This window comes from Curcuma longa, chromosome 11 (genome assembly GCF_044706935.1).
Source record: "Curcuma longa cultivar G26 ecotype Majalengka, Jawa Barat chromosome 11, ITB_CL_G26_1.1, whole genome shotgun sequence".
Classification (NCBI taxonomy): Eukaryota; Viridiplantae; Streptophyta; class Magnoliopsida; order Zingiberales; family Zingiberaceae; genus Curcuma; species Curcuma longa.
In genome coordinates, this window is record NC_133871.1 from 20,979,512 (window position 1) to 21,000,899 (window position 21,388).

The 21,388-nt window shown below is 35.0% G+C and overlaps 3 protein-coding genes across 3 annotated transcripts; 1 reads left to right on the forward strand and 2 right to left on the reverse strand.

Annotated features, from left to right (window-relative positions):
• Window positions 1–1,606: 1,606 nt before the first annotated feature.
• On the reverse strand, window positions 1,607–1,964 carry LOC141842003 (flowering-promoting factor 1-like protein 1). The gene has a single exon (XM_074730215.1). The coding sequence runs from the start codon at window positions 1,936–1,938 to the stop codon at window positions 1,618–1,620; it is 321 nt and encodes a 106-aa protein (XP_074586316.1). The 5' UTR covers window positions 1,939–1,964; the 3' UTR covers window positions 1,607–1,617.
• A 4,114-nt stretch (window positions 1,965–6,078) lies between these two features.
• LOC141840413 (small ribosomal subunit protein uS4y) lies at window positions 6,079–7,807 on the forward strand. The gene is made up of 3 exons (XM_074728390.1): window positions 6,079–6,129; window positions 6,295–6,676; window positions 7,451–7,807. Exons 1-3 carry the CDS (start codon window positions 6,102–6,104, stop codon window positions 7,632–7,634), a joined length of 594 nt encoding a protein of 197 aa, XP_074584491.1. The 5' UTR covers window positions 6,079–6,101; the 3' UTR covers window positions 7,635–7,807.
• Window positions 7,808–12,338: 4,531 nt separating this feature from the next.
• On the reverse strand, window positions 12,339–17,342 carry LOC141842121 (GDSL esterase/lipase At1g28600-like). The gene is made up of 5 exons (XM_074730338.1): window positions 17,090–17,342; window positions 16,803–17,015; window positions 12,958–13,103; window positions 12,600–12,873; window positions 12,339–12,532 (listed from the first exon to the last, which is right to left on the reverse strand). Exons 1-5 carry the CDS (start codon window positions 17,337–17,339, stop codon window positions 12,339–12,341), a joined length of 1,077 nt encoding a protein of 358 aa, XP_074586439.1. The 5' UTR covers window positions 17,340–17,342.
• Window positions 17,343–21,388: the final 4,046 nt, after the last annotated feature.

Genomic DNA, 21,388 nt, shown 5'->3' on the forward strand with positions numbered 1-21,388 from the left:
ATTTAAATATAAATTAATAAAATGACAGTGAAATCCATAAATATTTAGTCGGTGAGATATTTAATTATGATATATATTTAAAAGTGAGATATTTGATAGGTAAGACTCATAAATATTTAGTTTATAGTATATTTAATTGTGGAAGTTGAAATATTTAAGAGATAGAATATTTGATTGATGATGTGGATGTGGAGACCACAAATATTTGATTAGAAATATTCCTTACGATGTGGATGTGGATGCTTTTATAAATGATTAACATAAATTCATTTGTTTATAAAGATAATTAAAATTTAAAATTACTGGTAAATGTTTATCGTGTAATTTACTTTTTAAGAATTAGTTAATCTTACATCTATAAAATTAATTTTAAACGATATATAATTACTTTATCTCATTTAATATATATAATTAATTAATTAATTTGTCCCGTCACAAATACAAGTGTATGCATAAGGTGAATTAAAAAAAAAAGTTCATTTTTCCAAAATTAATCGAAATTATAAAAAATATAAAAATGAAGATATCAAAGTCACTTGGCTGCGTGTATACATGAATTGTTTGATAATTAATTAGCATTAACATTTATTAATTAGTCAATTCCCAAAAGAGGCAAGGGAACACCATAAATAAGATTGGATAGATTCTTCATTAATTTGCCCATTAAGTATAGTGAATTGAAGAATAAAGTTAATCATCATTAGCCTCTAATAAAGGTTAGAAGGTTCTAATCAAATTGGAATCTCCAACTTTAACGAGCATCTCACTGAAAAGTCGCTACTTTAATTGTACCAAAGGAACTTGTACCTTCTTTGTGTTCCGTAACACAAAATGCTTTCATAACTAACAAAGAATGTTAATAATTAATGGTTTTTACTAGCTATTGAAGCATCTCGCATTTGATGCACATTCGTAATGACCGTACACTTTTTAATTAATATCAGCATTATTATTTGTTACGTAATAGTAAAGTTATTATCGTATAATCTGGAAGTTACAAATTTGAATATCAAAAATAATATTTTACAAAATAGATACCATTCTCCAGGACCTTGCATTGACGGGAGCTTTGACTGTCTTTTTTATTTTCATTTCACTAGTTTAAGAATTTGGAAATCAAACTTATACATATAGAAGAAGGTTTTAAAACAACTCAATAGTGTTCAAGCAATCCCAACTCGAATATTTCGATATATAATGATCGATGATTCTATATGATATGTGTTACTAGTTTTGTTGTTCCCCGATCTATGATCTCTTTTGCCCTCTCATTCTTCTTCAAAAGTTGCTTAAATGTTTAAATATAATATACTAATGATTGGATACATAGATCGAGATCATTTCCCGTAAACTAAACCCTCCTAATTCGTAAAATATGTATTCAAAATTCTATCCTCTCGATAGCTTCGCATCACTTAGCGAATATAGAAGTTCAATTATCAACATGACCATCACACATATTACAATATACTTGTCACGAGAGATTGAGGTTACAAAAGGAAGTTAAACATGCAAACTACTCATAATTATTTCACAACAATCAAAGGAAAGGGGTAAGGAGATTCACACACCATGCACATGGTTGATTAACCACCTACACAAGCTCGATTGCTCGAACTACATGTCGATGACTTTGAATGTCTCCCGGTTCTTCACGACGATGTCGTACATGTGCATCGACTTGAACCGGTTGAACTCCTTGGGGAGGGAGATTAGGTCGACCGAAGAACGCTTGTGGAATTGGAGGAGGTCAAAGTCGTCGTAGTACCGCTCCCACCCTAGACTCATCAGTCTGCGCTCCAAGGCTTCGTAAGAAGTAATGACTTCATTGGTCGGGATGTGGAGTAGAACCTTTCGCCGAATGGTGGACGATTGTTCATTGGCCGGGTTCTCGATCAATCGAACCACTCCATTCTTGAAGACCCAAACACCCGACATACTTCGCGATCGGAACGACAACTTTTTCTTTTTCTTTGCCAATTGTTTTGAGATAGAGGAAGAGGGAACTTAAGCTCATTGATGCCTCCAAGAGAGCGGCTTAGCCATGTATATATAGATGGAAGAAACACTTATGACTAGTGGTGTGTGTGATGCTCAATTGGTGTCCACGTGTCCTTTTATCAGAATCTATGGAAGCTAATTAAATCCTAAAACTATATATGCTTCGTCTGACCTAGCTAACAAATATATAATATAAGTTTATGTATATATGCAATATTACAAGTTTAATTAATACAATATAAGTGTGTTAATTAATCAGGTTTGGACTGTTGTGGTGTGAGAGAAACTGTCATCTTAACTTTAGTTCAGGGAAAGACTGTCATCGAGTTATCAATTATTCTAAAGTAGTAGACGTATATCACTGCTGTTCTGTTCAGCATTCATTCCTTTTCTTTTTCTTTAAAAACATTTTCTGTATGAAGGAATCAGTTCCGAGTATAAATGAAAGCAGGGGGAAGCATTTTGCAGTATTATAATATTGAACTAAACAATTGTATTTTATATCGATCTGTTTCTGAATGATTCGCTAGCTCCAGAAGGCTTTTTAAAGCTTAGAACTTAAGGAATGAATGAAGTCGGATGGAGGTCGGGTCATCTTGTGCCTTAAGGAATTCGGTTTCTATCAGTGTTCCTGTTTGAGATCGTTTTTGGATAAGTCATCGAACACTTAATTGGAATTAATATTGACTCACCAAAGTGGTATCCATGATCAGTCGAGGAGGAGGATGTCGGACTCTGGCATACCACTGAGTGTTGAGTTGTAAAGGAGAGTAGGGGCAGTTCAAGTTTTAGGCCCTAGGTGATTTTTTTTAAATGATTATTATTATTTTAAAAAAATTTCTCTTACCTTTTTTTTTATTCAGACTTAAGACTGACAATTGTAGAAAAATATCTATAATTTTTATCATTGGAGAAATATTTATAGATTTATCTAATTGGACCTTTTCAACTAATAAATCTATTAAATTTGTATTTATATTTTTTTCCATTGTATTGGATCATATATATCTTGAATAATAGTTTCATCAGTATTATTAAAATATTTATTTTTGAGATCTATTGATTTATTTTTTTCTGAATTAGTATTATCTTCTTCGTTTAAATTAAGATAATTTTTTTCCCTATAATATTGTCTTTTAATTCAATTGATTTTTCATTTAAATTTTTTAATTATATTATTTTCTGAGTTTTGATTTTTAATATTAATAACAAATTTATCAAGTGCATCTTTTTGAGATTGATTAAATTATTTTATTTTTCTTTTTTCATGTATTTTGTATATCCAGAATCATATTTTTTAGCATACATATTTATATTCAAATAATAATAATAAAAATATAAGTTCCTACTATTTTATGGAAATAAAAATATTTTAAAATTAAATAATAATAATATCTAATTTATGTCTTATAATTTTAATTTGATGATATTTCAAAGTTCGATAAATGATCTGCGAAATTTGAAACTAGAATTATTATATTGATGAAATTTCACCGTAATTAAAATATGAGAGTAATTTAGTAAATAAAGATGAAATATTCAGAATAAAAAAATCTAAAATTTTGAGAATAAAGATGAAATATAAAGATAAATCACAGGTGACATAACAAGTCTGAAATTTTTAATTTTTTTTAATGTGAACTGTCAAGATTATAAGTTTACAACAAGAATCATTGATAATAAAATAAAAAATTAACAGAAGCATAAAAAAAAGAAGATTTGATAGGGAAATGAGGAATGTGATACCTTTAAGTCTTAAGATCATCGAAAAATCTATAACAAAGGATCTTAATTATGATCGTTCCTCTTCTTGCATCCCTTGTGATGACTTCGAAAATGTCTTGATGAGAGAAAATAAGCTATCAAACGAGTAAACTATTTGAAGTTGGGCAAAATAGGTTATTAGGTTAATAAGGAAGGAAGAAGAGGAATATAAAAAAAACTAATAAATTAGAGTTTTAAGAATTGAGAAATATTAAATATATTGGAATCATACTAAAATCTTTACGAAATCCAATGACCATGTCAAATCTCTACAAAATCCAATAAAGATATTTTAATAATTTTTTATTCTCTCAAAATATATAGATATATATATATATAATAATTGATATATTAAAAAATTGGGCCCCAATAATAGCCTATGCCTAAAGTCAGCCCTTAAGGAGAGCGACGACGGTGAGAACGGAGGCCATGGGTGCCCTGACTCAGCCACTTTGACGCTCAAGTCAAGTCGCGACATGAGAAAGAAGCACAAAAAATGAAAAAGTAAGCTTGAATTTTGACCGTGTGTGCGTACCTGCATCCGCGAGAGGTGAGGTCGTTATATATAATTATAAGAGAGAAAGATGTTTTATCTTAATTAAGAAGAGTATCCCATCAGTGAAGATTTTATCAGAGGAGATATTCCATCGCTGGTAAGGAGAATAGCCCATCGCCGTTGTCGCCGTAGTGAAGGGTCCTATCACCCACGCCTATTACGATATCAGCCTATGCCATCCTAAATCATGATGCATTAATGGGGGTAGGTGAGCTACCCTAAATATTATATCATAGTACATGTTTTTTTGGCGATGATCTAACAAACTGAATGATAGAATGTCAGGAGTCAGATTCGGAGGGACCGAGCATATTAACATTGAGTGGGGCACTAGACAAGTGGAGCTTAGGAGGCAAAGAGAGTCCAGGGTGAGGCTGCTTGAGACTGGGAGCCGAGATGCGGTCCGAGATGAAACTCGGAGCTGAGTGAAGACTTGGTTGGGAGGCTCGGACTCGGAGCTAGATTGAACCCAAGTGGAGTAGTCGGGTATAGCGTTTCGAGTCAAGCTGGTTGCCAAATCGGGAAGTCAGAGTTGAACTGATTGCCAAGTTGGAGAGTCGGAGTCGAGCTGGTTGCTGAGTCGAAACTCGACCACCTTGCTAGGGTGGGGAGTTGGAGGGTGGAATTTCAGTGTAAAGTTAGGATGTAGGACCGAACTAGTTAGTCGAGGAGTTAAGCTTTTTGTCTAACATGTGATCTCCACCCGGATCAAGTCTTAACTTTCCTGATCCAGGTATGCCAACCCCGAACAACCGGGTTGGTAGTTAAATTGATCGATGTTAAGTTACTAGACCGTATTTAAATTGAGCAATAAGAATCAGAAGGTATCTGTTGTCAAATTAAAGTAGAGAAATATGATCACCATTTCTCTCCTCCAAATTGACTTTAGAGTCCTCATCGTTGACGGATGGGCGAAAACTCTATAATCACCGAGTAGAATTAAAAACGGAGGTTTTGGGAGGTCAAAACGAACCTTGATGAAACTGTTCCGACGATCAAATCAGTTATCGAGAAGAAGATGAAGGCTTCCAAGTGAAGTGATTAGTTAGTAGAAAAAATAGTATTGTGTATCTGTGCCCATTTATATGAGCATCCTTTTATACCAATCTAGAGATCCTTACCGTCCACTTCAAGCAGCTCTCGCGCATCACACCTCGTCCTTAGGACGTGTACCCACCACTCCTCCACTAGTTCGCTCACCTAGACGAGTCTCTCATCCAACTCAATTCAAGTCTGGATTTCGTTTTTAAATCTGTTGACTTAGCTTGAACTCAGTCTTGGATCGGGCCTACGTACGTGGCTTTGCATTGATCGAATTCTGAGCTTGCCACGTGGCCTTGCCATCTCCTCACATCATGCGATGGAAGATTGTGAAAATGAGATATATTCCTGGTACCTTTTTGGAAAAGAGCTCTACCGTGTCGGAGTCGGACTGCGAAATCATGCTTTGATTTGCCTCTCTTGAAGACAAAGGGAGTTTTCAGCATGCCCCAGCTTTTATTGGTTTTTGCAAAATAGCTTCCAGGGTTGAGTAATGTTAGATTGCCTCTCAAGGATTTTTTTTAAAAATTAAATATTTAGTTGTTAATGGAGAAGATATTTTAGCAATGATATGATCAAAATTTTGGAGCCAAAAGATATTTTTTGGTAGGCCCGGCCCGGCCCGTCCCGGACCAGCCCGGTTTTGGGTGGAATTGCGGTTAGGGTTTTGGCACCGAGAACTATAAAAACCCTCCTCATTCTTCCCGTCTAGCGAGGCGTCGGCGAAGAAGAACCGGCCATGGTGCACGTCAGTTTCTACAGGAACTGTGAGCCTTTCTCTGCCTTTTTTTTCGTCCTTCAATCTTCCAAATCGATCTATTGCATGCCAACCTTCCTCGTTTTGCTTAGTTTTGATCCTGTATTCTTCCAAAGATCTTTTTTTTTTTTGGGTGTGGATCTGCCGGAGCTCGATTAACTTGAGGTGTTTGCAGATGGCAAGACCTTCAAGAAGCCCCGTCGTCCTTACGAGAAGGAGCGGCTCGATGCCGAACTGAAGCTGGTGGGGGAGTATGGGCTCCGATGCAAGCGGGAGCTCTGGAGGGTCCAGTATGCGCTGAGCCGAATCCGTAATGCGGCTAGGGAGCTTCTCACGCTCGATGAGAAGAACCCTCGTCGAATCTTTGAGGGAGAAGCCCTGCTCCGCCGGATGAATCGGTATGGGCTCCTCGAGGAAGGGCAGAACAAGCTCGATTATGTGCTGGCTCTCACAGTCGAGAACTTCTTGGAGCGGCGTTTGCAGACACTCGTCTTCAAGTCTGGAATGGCTAAATCCATCCACCACGCTAGGGTCCTCATCAGACAGCGTCACATACGGTATAATTTCAGTGGATAGTCCGTATGCTATACATGATTTTTTTTCTCCTGAAGAATGAATGCAAAAAATATGCCTATACATTGTGCCTTGTTGTTCCTTTGATCAGCAACTTTCATCATTGTTTTTGGCTTGGATACTCTGTTGAATTGAGTTATCAAACAGCATGATTGAAGTGATTTTGCATGCTTGCATTTCAAGCCAATTAATGTTTCTGTCAGCCTCCCAACACCTGTGGTTGATTATGGACATATAATAGTCTACTATTACCTAATTGCTTGCAGTTGATTCTAATTATTTGAGAGTTGCTGCTAGGAGAATATTGGATACTGATCTTTTGGTGTTTTAGGAGCAATCTTCAAAGCATGTCCAGATGTACTAGTAGTCCACTCTGAAACATTCTGAAACCAGTGCACAATGTTATCTAGACCAAACAAATGGAGTTCCTTTCTCTGGTTCAGTCCTACTTCATATTAAATCAAAATTCATTTAATTTGTTTCAGACATTTTTTATGCTTTTATATTCATGATGGCAAAAAACCTGTTTTCAAAAACTTTCTTAGTTACATTAAAGCTTGGTTAAACGCCTCTAACAATCATGTGCAGAAGTTTTTCGGCAATTTAAGGGTTTGGCATATGCAAACTTTAACTTTCCCGGCTAAGACTGTTATATGAGCTTCATATGTTTCTCCTGTTAATTGTTGTGTTGGTTTTTCTCACTTGTTATATTGCCTCAACTTACTACCCTGGTTTCCTACGTGCCAACCATCTTGCAGAGTGGGAAGGCAAGTAGTGAACATCCCATCCTTCATGGTGAGGGTGGATTCAGCTAAGCACATCGACTTCTCCCTCACGAGTCCGTTCGGCGGCGGGCGCCCTGGAAGGGTGAAGAGAAAAAATCAGAAGGCTGCAGCGAAGAAGGCTGCTGGAGGTGATGGAGATGAAGATGAGGAGGAATGAGCAAAACTGCATTATTGCGATAGAGGCTCTATGCCTCTGTCTCTTCACATTTGACCATGTTTCTGGTTTACTCTGTGGATTGTGGTGAATCATAAATGTCTCTGAACTTTGAGTTTTATGGATTCATGTTCGATATCTATAATTTTGTTTGGTATGGAGATGCGTTTTGAATATCTTCAGTTTTAGTTCTAGTGTGTGATTGGTTTGTCTGCATATTTCAGATTCTATATAAACCACCTTATACAAAGGGAAGCCAATAACTACTTATTTATATGTTTTTAGAAAAACATGATATATTTATTTGCTTCCATTACATATCTGAAAATATGAATTGCATAAATTTATAAGACATGACAATGAAATGCCTTCATCGTTTATATTGGTATCAATATATTGGAGGTGGTAATTAGGGTTTATATGTATTTGTATCAATCTAATGACTACATATAACTGAGTCACATAGTACCTAAAAGTTAAACGGCAATATTTTGAACCGTGAGGTTTTCATAATACTCAAAAACGTATATGTAATTTTTATATTTATTAAAATATATAATTTATTTTTTATTATATTTCTCTTTTATTAATAGTCATTGATCATTCATTAGTAGTCGATTGCTATTAAGTAGTCAAGTATATCGGTGGATTCTTAAATTTTCTATGTCCATTTATGAATGTCAATCAATTGCACGATTCAACTTCTATTTGATTTATCACAGACTTGTTGTTAGCAGTCAACTAATGCATTAGGATCAGTGGATTGTTTTAAATTTTAATTTTAATATGTCAATTCATGTTTGAGAGCATGATTATATTTAAAATAAAGAAAAGAGTGTGATGAGCTTAATTTAAAGAGTTTCTAATGTGTCTAAAATCATCAATAAATTTTAATTAAAAATATGACTTTAGACACATTATAATTACTTAGGATCATTACACTTTTAGAAGCCTCCAGAATATAATCATGCCCTAGAACATAGATTTTACGACTTTGATATAGAGGTGTAGGTTTTTAAATCTACATAGCTTTGAGATATTTTATCACGAATTCATAAAGGATCTAGATCTGTCATACTTACCCATAATACCACCAAAAGGTTCTTAGAACTCTTCTGATTCAAACCATGTCAAGATTTTAAAATTTTAGATAGTATAAAATCATCAACGAGTTTTGATCAAAAATTCACTAATGACCTTAAGTACATTAGAATCACTTCCAATCATGATTATTATATTTTTAGGAGCCTTATGAGTGTAATCATGCTCTCAGACATGGATTTCACAGTCTTGATAGAAAGCTATGAGTTTTTGAAATTTACATAAGTTTAGGATATTTTGTTACGAGCTCATTAAATGACCTAAACCTGTCATACTCACCAATACCATAAAAGAATTCTTAGTATTTCTCTGATTCATATCATATTAAGATTTTAAAATTTTACACAATATAGGATTATTAATGAATTTTGATCAAAACTCGCTGATGACCTTAGGTATATCAGAATTACTTCAAACCATGACATTACACTTTTAAGAGCCTTATAAGTGTAACCATGCCCTTAGACATGAATTTCATAATCTTGATAGAGAGTTATGAGTTTCAGAAATTTACACAACTTTGAAATGTTTATCATGAAGCTCATTAAAGGATATAAGTATGTTATACTTACTTACCAACACTAGTAAAGGATTCTTAAGACTCCTTTGGTTCAGACTATATTAAAAATTTTAAATTCTAGATAGTGGAGGGGTCATTAGTGAGTTTTAATTAAAATTCACTGATAACCTTAGGCACATCAAATTTACTTTAAACCAGAATTATTACACTTCTAATAGCCTCTTGAGTGTAATCATGCTCTCTAGCATGAATTTTATTGCTATAAGTTTTTGAAATTTACACAACCTTAAAATGTTTTGTCACAAGCTCATTAAAAGATATAAATCTATCATACTCACTTACCAACACCACTAAATGATACTTAGGACTCTTCTAATTTAGACTATATTAAAATTTTGAATAATTTAAGCATCTCAAAATCACTTAAAACTAGAACCATTACATTTCCGGGAGCCTTCTAAGTATAAGTATGCTCTCGGACATGATTCACAGCCTAGATAGAGAGCTATGAGTATTTGAAATTGACACAACTTTGAAATATTATCATAAGCTCATTAGAGGACCTAAGCTAAGTCGTTATACTTATACTCATTCACTAACACCACCAAAGGATTTGTAGGACTCCTTTGGTTCAAAATATGATAAGATTTTAAAATTATAAATAAAGTAGGACCATCAGCAAATTTTTGTTCAAAGTTATTGATGACCTTAGGCATTACAAAATTACTTCAAATTAGGACAATTACACTTCTAGGAGCCTTTTGAGTGTAATCATATCCTCATACATGAATTTCACAATTTAGATAGAAAGTTGTGGATTTTGAAATTAACATAGCTTTAAAATATTTGTCAAGAGCTCATTAGAGAATTTAAGCTTGTTGTACTCATCAACACCACCAAAGGATTGTAAAAATTTTTCTGATTTAGATCGTAATAAGATTTTGAAATTTGAACATTATATCATCAGTGAGTTTTGATCAAAATTTATTAATGACTTTAAACATTCAGAACCATTTCAAATTAAGCATATTGTACTATTTATCTGATCATGAGTGTAATTATACCATCAAATATGGATTAAAGTATTAAAATTAGATTTTAAATTTATAATAATTGATTGATGTATTAGAATCAATGGCAATTTATCAAAAGAGACACATGGATTTGAAAGATTTTTAAATCATGCACTATACTTTGAAAATGATCAAAGAGCGTACTGATTTATGATGACCTTCTCATTCTGCCCCTCCCATCAATATTAATTTTTCACACATCGATTTTCAAAGCAATTATATTCAAAAGATTAAATATAAAAATTATTTATATGGTTTGGATATATGTCATCTCTCTCCCTCCCTCTCTCTCTCAACTTGGGTGTAATATATTCATATCATGTCCAAGTTAGGCATGGTCTCCCCACACCAAACCCTTATTCAGAACTAAGATTTGATATCATATTTACCTTCCTCTCACTCAACCCTACCGGATGGGTAAGTTTGTTAGAAATCCAAATAACCTAAGTTCATTAGTAGATTTTGATCAAAATTCATAGATTGACCTAGAGAGCTCATATTGCACTCATTTCAGGTCTTGTGGATTTCTGAGGTCATAAGGAGTTCAAAAGTGTCCTTCATTACTTATTTCGATTTCCCTGAGGTGCTCTTCAACCCAAATATTATAGTTGAAGACTTTCTTCTCCTTCGCACTATTAAGAAAGATCGAAAATGATAAAGGAGGGTATATTTGGACTCTTTAGCACTTTAGAAACTCACATAACTTGGAATGAGTGCAATCGAAGCTCTCTAGATCAATAAGTAGATTTTGATTGAAATTCATTAATGGACTTAAACTATTTGAATTTTTATGAATTTGCAACCATATAAAAGATTAAAGTTTGGATAAAATAGATTTGATGTCAAATCTTAGTTTTGATTTTAGTAGTTAAATTTAAATAAATAAATAAATTCAAGTGGTATAAAATAGACAGGTGAGAGAAGAAGAGAGAGATTACTTTTCACTAGTGGAGAAAGAGAGTGGAATGAAAGAGATATTAAGATTGTATACATCTAAATCACATAAATAATTTTTATATTTAATAAAGAGAAATATTTACTTTCCTTTTCTTCTAAAAAAGATAATTAAAATCCACAACTCCATCGGCCCCACACGGTCAGCCCCACGATCATCTATGAGAAGGTAAATCGAAAAATTGCAGTTGGTTACGATGGAGGAGGGTATTACTCGGCTTCGTCGAGATTTGAATCCTTACCCTATTGAAATATTTACTTTCCACAAATAGAAATAGGAGGGAGAGAAATATTAAGATGGCATGTATTGAAATCATAAAAATAAATTTTATATTTAATGGAGAGATTTATTTTTTATAAAATAAAGTAATAAAAATATATATTAAAATTACATGTATCTAAATTATAAAAATAATTTTTATATTTATTTTTTAAATATGATTTAATTTGAAAATCGATACATTGACATAAGACGTTGAACAAGAAAGTCATTTCCTTTCACCATTTAAAAATATATATATAATACGTCATTTAAGAATTTTTTAAATCTACGCGTATCTTCGACACATCATCGTCGTCGAATCTATTGATGTAAATTTATAATAGTTTAAAGCCGTTATCAGTCAAATCACACAGTCAATTGATGTGACATAAAATTTAAGAATCGATTGATACCTGACAGTCATAGTCTCCGCTCACTCAAAAATTCGTAAGTCAATGTCATTGACAGCTGCAATATATTGTCTGCACTAAGCTAGGCCCGGCACGTAATTATCGGCACCATCAGTCCATACTTCTCGTCCTTTTCCCTGCCTTTTCTTTTTCTCAACCATTTAAAATTAATCACAACAAAAATGGGCAAGCACAATAATTATTACTCCATGCACGCGATGTTTTGAATAATTCCACAAGTATTATTACAATGCGAAATAATATGCAGCATGAATTTAACATGACACATTTAATTGCATAATTATGGGTTCTACTGTATGGATGTGAGATCCATTTTATGCAATGTGTCATGTTAATTTCATGCTCTATTATAATACATTTGAAATATCAGCATTTTTCCGTCAGTAAAGGAATCGCAAATGGTCCCTCGACCAAACCGTCGTAGATCGCCTTGTAAGTTGCCTCCGTCGGGTGGAACCCCTCCCACGACGCGTATTTCCTCGGGTTTCTACAAACCGGTCCGGTCGACTCGCACCCATGCCCGTCGCCCCCGCAACAAGCAGCAAAAGGTTCGCTGATGCCTGCACAAACCAATATCCGGTCGAACCTCGGTCCGGCTCACTTAACCATACATATATAGACACATACCGAACCGGCGTTGGTCGGAGAACATCTGCATCCCGGCGCCGAAATAATCAGCGTACGCGATGGTGACGTTGGGGTACACCCTCGCGAGCCGGTTCAACTGAGCCGTCAAGCGGCCGTTGTGGTACTCGGAGAACTGGTTCAGCCACAGCAGACACCCGTTGCCGTCGTAGTCGCCGGGGTCGTCCCGGCGATACTGCCAGAGCCACACCGGGACGCAGCCGATGGGCAGGTTTCCGGGGACCACCAGCGTTTTTGCGCCCATTCCGATCAGCCTCTGTACGTTAATTCGTCATATTATTAATTAACTAATTATCATAATTATTAAACTTAATTAATTAAGAGAGTACTAGAGAGTTACAGTGACGGTGGAGGAGATGGCGTGAATTACGCGGGGGACGATGGTTATGAGTTTGTCATATGGGAGATTCTGACCGAGAGCTGCGTTGTAGTCATTCCCTCCGATCTCCCCGACCATGAACAGTGAGCTCTCCAAGAAGTTGGGATCTGCAAATTATTACATTAATGTTATTGTCAAACAATTAAGATGATTAAGTACAATCTAACTAAGGCATGCTTAATGTTAAGCATAAGCATATTTTAGATACAATCAACCATTTACGTATATAGAATCGTTCACGATTTGGAGTTTCCGCAAAAGGATATATTTACTGAAATGGTTTTTTTAAGGAATAAGCTGTTAATTAAATTAATAGAGCAAATAACAACAACAATCAAGTCTTATTCCACTAGATAAGATTGGTTATATGAATCATTCTACGTCATTGAACTCTATCTCCTACTACATTATCATTTATATTTAAATAAATTATTTTATTTTATTATTATTACTCAAGTCTTTTTTATGTGCACATTTGTCATAGTTTTGCATCGTTTAATTGGAGTATTTATTGATTGTCTAAGTACAAGTCTGTATCATTTTAAACGTATGTATATCTTAAGCTTTTCTCTTAATAGGTGTAATCCTAATTTTCTTTCAAATATTCTCATATTTTTCTTGTCCATCTTTGTATGCTCACATATTCACTTTGATATTCTCATCTCTGCAACTCACATCTTTTACTCATGTATCAGTCATAGCTTAGTATTCAATTTTATATAACATAACAAGTTTAATCATAATTTTATAATTTATTTTTTAAGTCTTAGAGATACTTTATGATCACAAAAAATATCTGACACTCTCCTTCATTTCAATCATCCTGCTTGTATTTTATATAAGACACATCTCTCAATCCTTCTATCCTTTGCAACAATAATCCAAAATACTTTAAGCTTATCTTCTATTTTAAAAATTATCTTATTATGTCTAATATTACTAAACTTAAATTTCATATATATATTATGTATTTACTCTACTAAGTCTAAAATTTTCACTTTTACTATTTTCGCATAAGATTCAAGTTTATCATTATTTACTCATTCATGTGTTTCATCTACCAAAATAATATCATCTGTAAATAACATAAACCACAATGTTGTATGTTGGATGTTTTTGGTGAATTCATCTATGATTAATATAAAAAAATAAAGGCTTAGAGTTGATCTTTGATGTAACTCTATCTTTATGGAAAAAACTTTAGTTAATCAGCTTGAATTCTTTATTATTGTAATTACATCTTTATACATATACTTAATTAATTCAATATGTGTTATATCAACACCTCTTTTTTTTAGAATTCTTCATATAATTTTTCTTAAGACTCTATTATAAATTTTTTTTTAGTTGATGAATACCTTGTGTAAGTCTCGCTTCTGTTCTTGATACTTTTCAATTAGTTGTCTAAGAAAATATATATCTTTTATTGTCAACTTTCTAGGCATAAATCTAAATTAATTTTTGATCATCATGATCTCTTTTCTTAGTCTTTTTTCTATTATTTTTTCTCAAAATTTCATATGATGACTTTAGTTTAATATCTTTATAGTTTGTACAATTTTGTACGTCTCTTTTTTCTTATATAAGAGAATTAAACTACTTACCCTCTACTAATTAGATATTTTTTCGTTTTCAATATCAGATTGAATAACTTTTTAAGTCAATCAATATCTTATTTTCCTAGACACTTCTATATTTTTATCAGAATATCATTTGGTTTAGCTATTTTTCTATTGTGTATCCCACTTAAAACTTGTTCTACTTCTAAATTTTGAATCCATCGATAAAAATTTAAACATCATTTTTTTTATTTCCTCATCAGTTAGTTAATAGCATCCTATTACATTCATTTTTTATATATCTTATTTGGATAACTGATATTACAATAAAGGTCTACCTCCCCTCAAAAGTCTTCCTAACAAAGGACATTCTCCTCATCCCCTCAGCTCTGGTCAGCTCTGTCAACCTCCTAAGCTCCGCAAATCTGCTTGTCATTGTTGACCTCCTCAACTCCTCAGATCTGCTCTGCTTTACTGACCTACTCAGCCCTTCAACTAAGCTCTGCCTGAGTCCTTCAGCTGAGCTCTACTTGAGCCCTTCAACTCAAGAGTCCTTTAGCTCAGCTCTACTGACCTCTTCATCTTAGCCATAGGATGTGTAAAAAAAAAAAAAGGTGATGAGACCCCACTCTCTACCTAAACATGGGATGACATGGTCATAAGACTGATTATGATTTATCAACAGAATAGGATGACAAGACTTACAGAGCATGGTAATGAGACATCACTCGTGGCAAACATGGGATGTCAAAGTTAACAAGATGTGGGATGACATGACCCTTAGAGTATGATAATAGGTCACTCCATATCTGTACAAAACATCACATCTGTTAGGAAATGAAGCATGTGGACATCATTTCACACCTAGGAGGAATGTATAAAAGCATGCTCACTCTTGTAGGCAGACGTACACACACAAGCTAGCCCTTAGAAAACCTCTCCTCCATTTCCCTTCTATGCTCCCTTTCCTGCCTCCAAACCCTAAGTTGAGTATCGAAGTGACTGAGTCAAGGTCCGCTTGCCCTCCATTCTAACTCTCGTTTAGTTTTACAGAGAGCCAAGCAGCCGGCCCCTTCTTTGCCAAATCATTGGAGACCGATTAATCCTATAGATAGCTCACCGTGGTTCGTCCCTCTAAGTCTCAAACAGGAACAACAGTTATAAATTGTGACTTCCACAATATACTATTATTAATTAGTATAGATAAAAGTTGAAATATTTAAGTTGACGTATTCATGTTATAACGTTATAAATTATAGTTGCTATAATATAGTTTCATTAAATCAAAATTAAAATATGCATATTATAATAGTTATGATGTGATATCTGGTATTAATTATAATAACAATTGGTATTTGGTATATTGAGATGGATGAATTATTATTTTGATAATAAATAAAAATTAGGTTTTTTTTTACTATTTCAATACAAACATTCTTTTGACTTTTACTCAAATAATAAAATGAACACAGTGAGAGGCAGAAAACGTTAGTGCATGAATCATACCTGTCTTTTTGAAACTTTAGTGCATTTGTCTTTTTCGATAATTCTCTCTTTTTTTTTTTTCTAGTGTCTACGTCTGTTACATCTTCCTCACCAATCAATTCCTATCGTCTAAATTAATAACACTTTATTCTACTAACTAACATTCAAGCGTGAGATGGTGTCTAAATAATTTATTCCTAAATTCGCTGATTTAATTCCTTCGAACAAATTTTATCTGTTATTCGATCCAACGAACTTTCAATAACTAGTCCAGTTTGGTTAAGTAATTAGATGTGATATATATAATAGTGATAGGATTCAATAACATTTTTATTTCTTATTAATAATTAGAAGGATGACTTGTGTATAAAAATCAAACTGAACTTTGATGGAATCATATTTTAAATGGGAGTTCTTCTGTAAAAAAGATGGAATTTATCATCCTAGTAGCTCTACACGGTCGACCATCTATGAAAAAATAAATCGAGAAATTGCAGTTGACTACGTCGTAATCAACTCAGCTATGTCTCAAAGGTTTTAAATGAGAGTTCAATGGATAGCGAGAATGACATGATTTCTGTGCCATGCAAGAAAACACAGCTCTGCATGGAGACCTGAAGGGGAGGGAGGAAGAAGGAGGAGGAGGTGCAGGATATAACAACTACGTACTTGAAGGATCTATTTTGCATGCAGCTTCTTCAACACAAACACTGCGAGCTAAAGAAAACTCATACAGAAATTAATCTCGAAATTTAATATTACCTCGAAACGAAGAATCGGACTGGAGGAGTTGCTGGAACCAGTTAATTTGGGCGTGCAGGGTGTTCTTCCTCAAGCACCCAGCGGTATCCACCCCGAACCTACCCAATTCGTTCAGGCTCAACGCCGTCGCTCCGGCGAAGGCGAAGTTTGCTCCTTTGGAGAAGTCTCCTCCGGCGAGGTAGGGCTGCACCAACGGCAGACCAACGCGGTGCGCTGCAATACATCATGCAAATTGAGATTCACGTACGTGGTCGTCGTTGCCCAAAGTCAGCGATCGATCGACTCACCGATAAAGTCTATGATGAGTCGGCCGTCAGAGAAGCGGCCGGTGGGGCGGTGGAAGTAGGTATTCCCCCACGGCGGCCGGCTGATGGTGGTGTTGAAGAAGGTGTGGGCGAAGTTGCCGGTGTCCTGCAGCGAGTCGCCGAAGCTGAATATGGCAGAGAAACAGCTGTGCCGCCTTGCATGGACCTGCACCTGCAGCAGAAGCCCCAAGAGGAGTATGAAGAAGCAGGACAAGTTGGAGGCAGTCGCCATAACACGCACGACTCCTCTCTGATGTTTGACGCTGCGAAGTGATCAGGAAGGAGAAAAGCAGAGGCATGTGGACGCGCAGCGTCTGCACGTCAATCTTCAGTGATGTTTGTGAAAGGGACGTCGGCCACGCCGTCGCGCATCCACCAACGCATGCATATGCATGCATGCATGCAACAATTAGATCTAAAATATATCACTATAAAAAAAATATTATTTCAGTTTCACCTCAATTTAATTTTTATCTATTTCAATAATTCTATTTCGTAACCAATTCAACTATATCACAAAGGTCATATGATTAGTTGTATGATTATATATGAGACTATTATAGAGAAGATATTATCTTAACTTCATCCAAATTTAATTTTTATTTATTCTAATAAAATCTATCTCATATTAACTAACTTAATTATATTTTTATCAAAAAAAATAATTAAATTTGTTGGTAGTATTTACGTTACGTTGATGCATCGTGATAAGCAAAGTGAGGATGAGAATGACGCTGAGCTGTAAGTGTTTTGGTTGGAGAGATGAATTTCTTTTATTGAACAAGAAGTAGACAAACATATTGGGACCATATTTGTCCAAGATCATTTAAATGATGTCGTGCGAAAATCTCATTGCGATGACCACTACGTACAAGGAGAACATTAATTGGCCGGTAATTGAAATTAGCTATTGAAATTTATAATGGTAAAATTTTGATGTTAATTTTCATCGTTAAAATTAATGACGGATATTAATTTTGATCACTAATTTTATGGATGGATGTTAATTTTCATTGCTAATTTTAACGACAGAAATTAACGTCCATTGCCAATTTAGCATTTAGGATATACGGAAATAAATATTCCGTCGTCAAATTATCATAAATTAATAATTGAAAATTAATTTTCGTTACTAATCTGTGATAATTTAATGATAGAAATTAATATCCATCGCTGATTTAGTATTTAGGATATATGAAATTAAATATTCCGTCGTCAAATTATCATAAATTAACGATAAAAAGTTAATTTTCATCACTAATTTATGATAATTTAGCAACAGAATTAACTAATTTCTAATTACAATTTGATAAACCTCCCCTGTTTGAGAGGAATTATCCTATTTACATTCAATTGAACATTCACAATAACAACGATACATTCACAACAACCACTGATACATTCACATTTACAAACAATTAATACGTTCACATTCAACAATAACAACTAATACATTCTCATTGAACAACAACTAATATTTCAATAACAACAACATTCACATGCACATGTTGTCAATATCGAATTGAATAACGTTATATTCATGTTGCAATATCGACAATATTCACATCAAGATATATACAACATTCACATTCAAGATACAACATTCACATTCATATATGTTTAATAAAAAATCATTCTGCATTTAACAAAATACAATTATCAATAAAAAACAATAGAATTCAAATTCATTACAACCAACTCAAATCTAAGAGTTTTTAATACATCCATTGTCCTCTCATTCTGCAATAATTATAATATGTTAGGTTATTTAAAAAAGCAAACACATTAATACGGCAGAAGCCTACAACTATCACGTGGCTTAAGATCTAAAATGATGTTGAACTATTAGTCAAAAAAATCAAGAAGGGTTAGATAAATCACGAATGATAGCAAGTTAGCGACCTCAGCCCTGGGTTTGTGGGCTGGATCTTAGCCTCAAGCCTCGAGCCTCGACCTCGGCCTCAAGCCTCGAGCCCCACCTCATGCACTGATCTATGTTTGATCTCGATCGAGCGCTGACCTTTGCTCAATTTCGAGTGCCAACCTTATCTCAACTTTGTGCTCTGACCTCAGTCTCAGTTCAACCTTTACTTAGTCTCGGGTGTTGACTGTTCATTGACCAGTGGCTTGATCATCCATGATATTTGGTGAAGAATCTGAGTCAAGACGCTACGATGGTTAACACCGGAAGACTAATGACAATTACGGCTCCGCTGGAGAAAAGGAATGCGGTGAGATAATAGTCATTATGCCAAAGAAAATTAATGAACTGATATCTTAAGCGATGCTAAAGGTGCTGCAACAACACTCACTATTGTAGCCCCCGCTTCTAGGAGCTCCTTCTCTCTCATAGGACAACCCTTTCCTTTTGGCAGAGTACCATCGCCACTAGTAGAGGGCATACCAATCATGAACTCTCTTAACTAAGAGACAAACCTTCCTGATAAAGATTCACATGAATCTCGGGCAGGGTCGTCCCCTTGTGATCACAAAAGTAGGACGGTGACCGCTAATGAAGTAAGCATACAAGGAATACTTTTCTCTGGAAAAAATTCTCAAACAAAGATTACGTCGGTATTTTCGACAACCACAATTAGGGAGTATACAGGATTGTCAAATCCGCAAGATCATCTATGCTGCTTTGAATATGCTACTTTATTGCAACAATATCCTGATGGGATTACACGCCTAATCTTCCTAATCACATTATCAGGTTACACCCAATGATGATTCAATTGCCTTCCTACCTCTTCCATCCACTCCTTTGCATATTTCAAAGTCATGTTCCTGCATCAATTTGTCAATAGTAAGAGATATTAGAAAATACTTCTAAATTTATTTATCATGAAGCAGAAGCCTCGGAAAATTCTCCGAGAATACATCCAGCGATTCTACCGAGTTCGGATGTCCTCGTGACTCCTTCAGAAGTGCTAACCAACACCTTTTTCCAAGGTCTGGTGAATGCAGAGTTCTTCATATTCTTGGTAAAAAAAACCTAGCAAATTATACAAAGACTGTTAGAGCGGGTTGAGAAGTACATACATCTAGAAGAAACTTAACTCGCTCGTAGGAATGATGCCTCAGTCACCCCTCGATTGGATAAAAGCCTTTTCAACCTACGTCGACAAGTAAGATTACACCACAACTCCTTAGTTATGTTCCCACTCAATGAGAATGACGGATAGTATAGGTTATAGCCTCAACTCCTGCTCCTATAGAAATATCAGAGTTAGATTCCTCCGAAGGAGCCTGTTCGATTTCGTACATATCATTAGTCATATAATCAAGACACTCAGGAATGTCGACAGTTAGCTTAAGAAGTCAGCTGAGTTATAAAGAAATGACAACAAGGAAGGAGGACCTCATCTCCAGTAGTCAGACCTCTCTCCTGTAAGTATTCTCGACGTGGGGACTCAAGAAGTCGGTCGGACCAACATTGATCCAGTCTTATCCAATTGCAAGAGGCAGAACCCCCACGACGATGTTCTCCTAATTGTCACTGTGATGATCGATAAGAAGATCATCCAAACCAGGACAGAAACTACCAAAGCAATACACCCCATCACGACACCATTAAGATGATCTCGGGTGGTCCTACTGACAAACTCTAATTGAGCACAAAAAGTCCATAGACTAAGGTTGGAAAGTTACAATATAGGCACCGAGAGGGCCAAAAGAAAGGATCTATCATTAGTTTTGGACCGTAAGATTTAGAAGGAAGTCTCTACTCCTCATGATGATACCTTGATAATTCGTGCGGTGATAGCTAATTACAATGTGGCTAGAGTGTTTGTTGATACAGGGAGCTCCATCAATGTATTATTCAAGGAGGTTGTTGATCAAATGCAGATCAATCGAGAAGAAGTAAGGTCCATATCAACAACTCCATTCGAATTCACCGCATATGAAATACAACCGTTGGGCTAAATCAGTCTCCCTCTCTCTTTGGGCTAGCGACCCTTACGGTGAACTCTGAGCATCATCTTCATAGTAGTGGATGTTCTCTCCTCCTACAACGTCATTCTGTGAAGACCAACACTCAGCTCATTCCGAGCGGTAGTCTCTACTTTTTATCAAAAGCTAAAATTCCTGATAGCCAATCAGATAGGCTCAGTCAATGGAGATCAGACAATCTCTAAAAAGTATTATACTACGATAGTTCGTAAGACCTTAAAAAGATGTGGAGAACTTCATGGGAGGAGGTACACTCTTCACAAGAAGCACCCACTCAACAATAGAGCCATTAATTTCGGTTAGGCCCGTCGGATTGGCCTGCCCCGT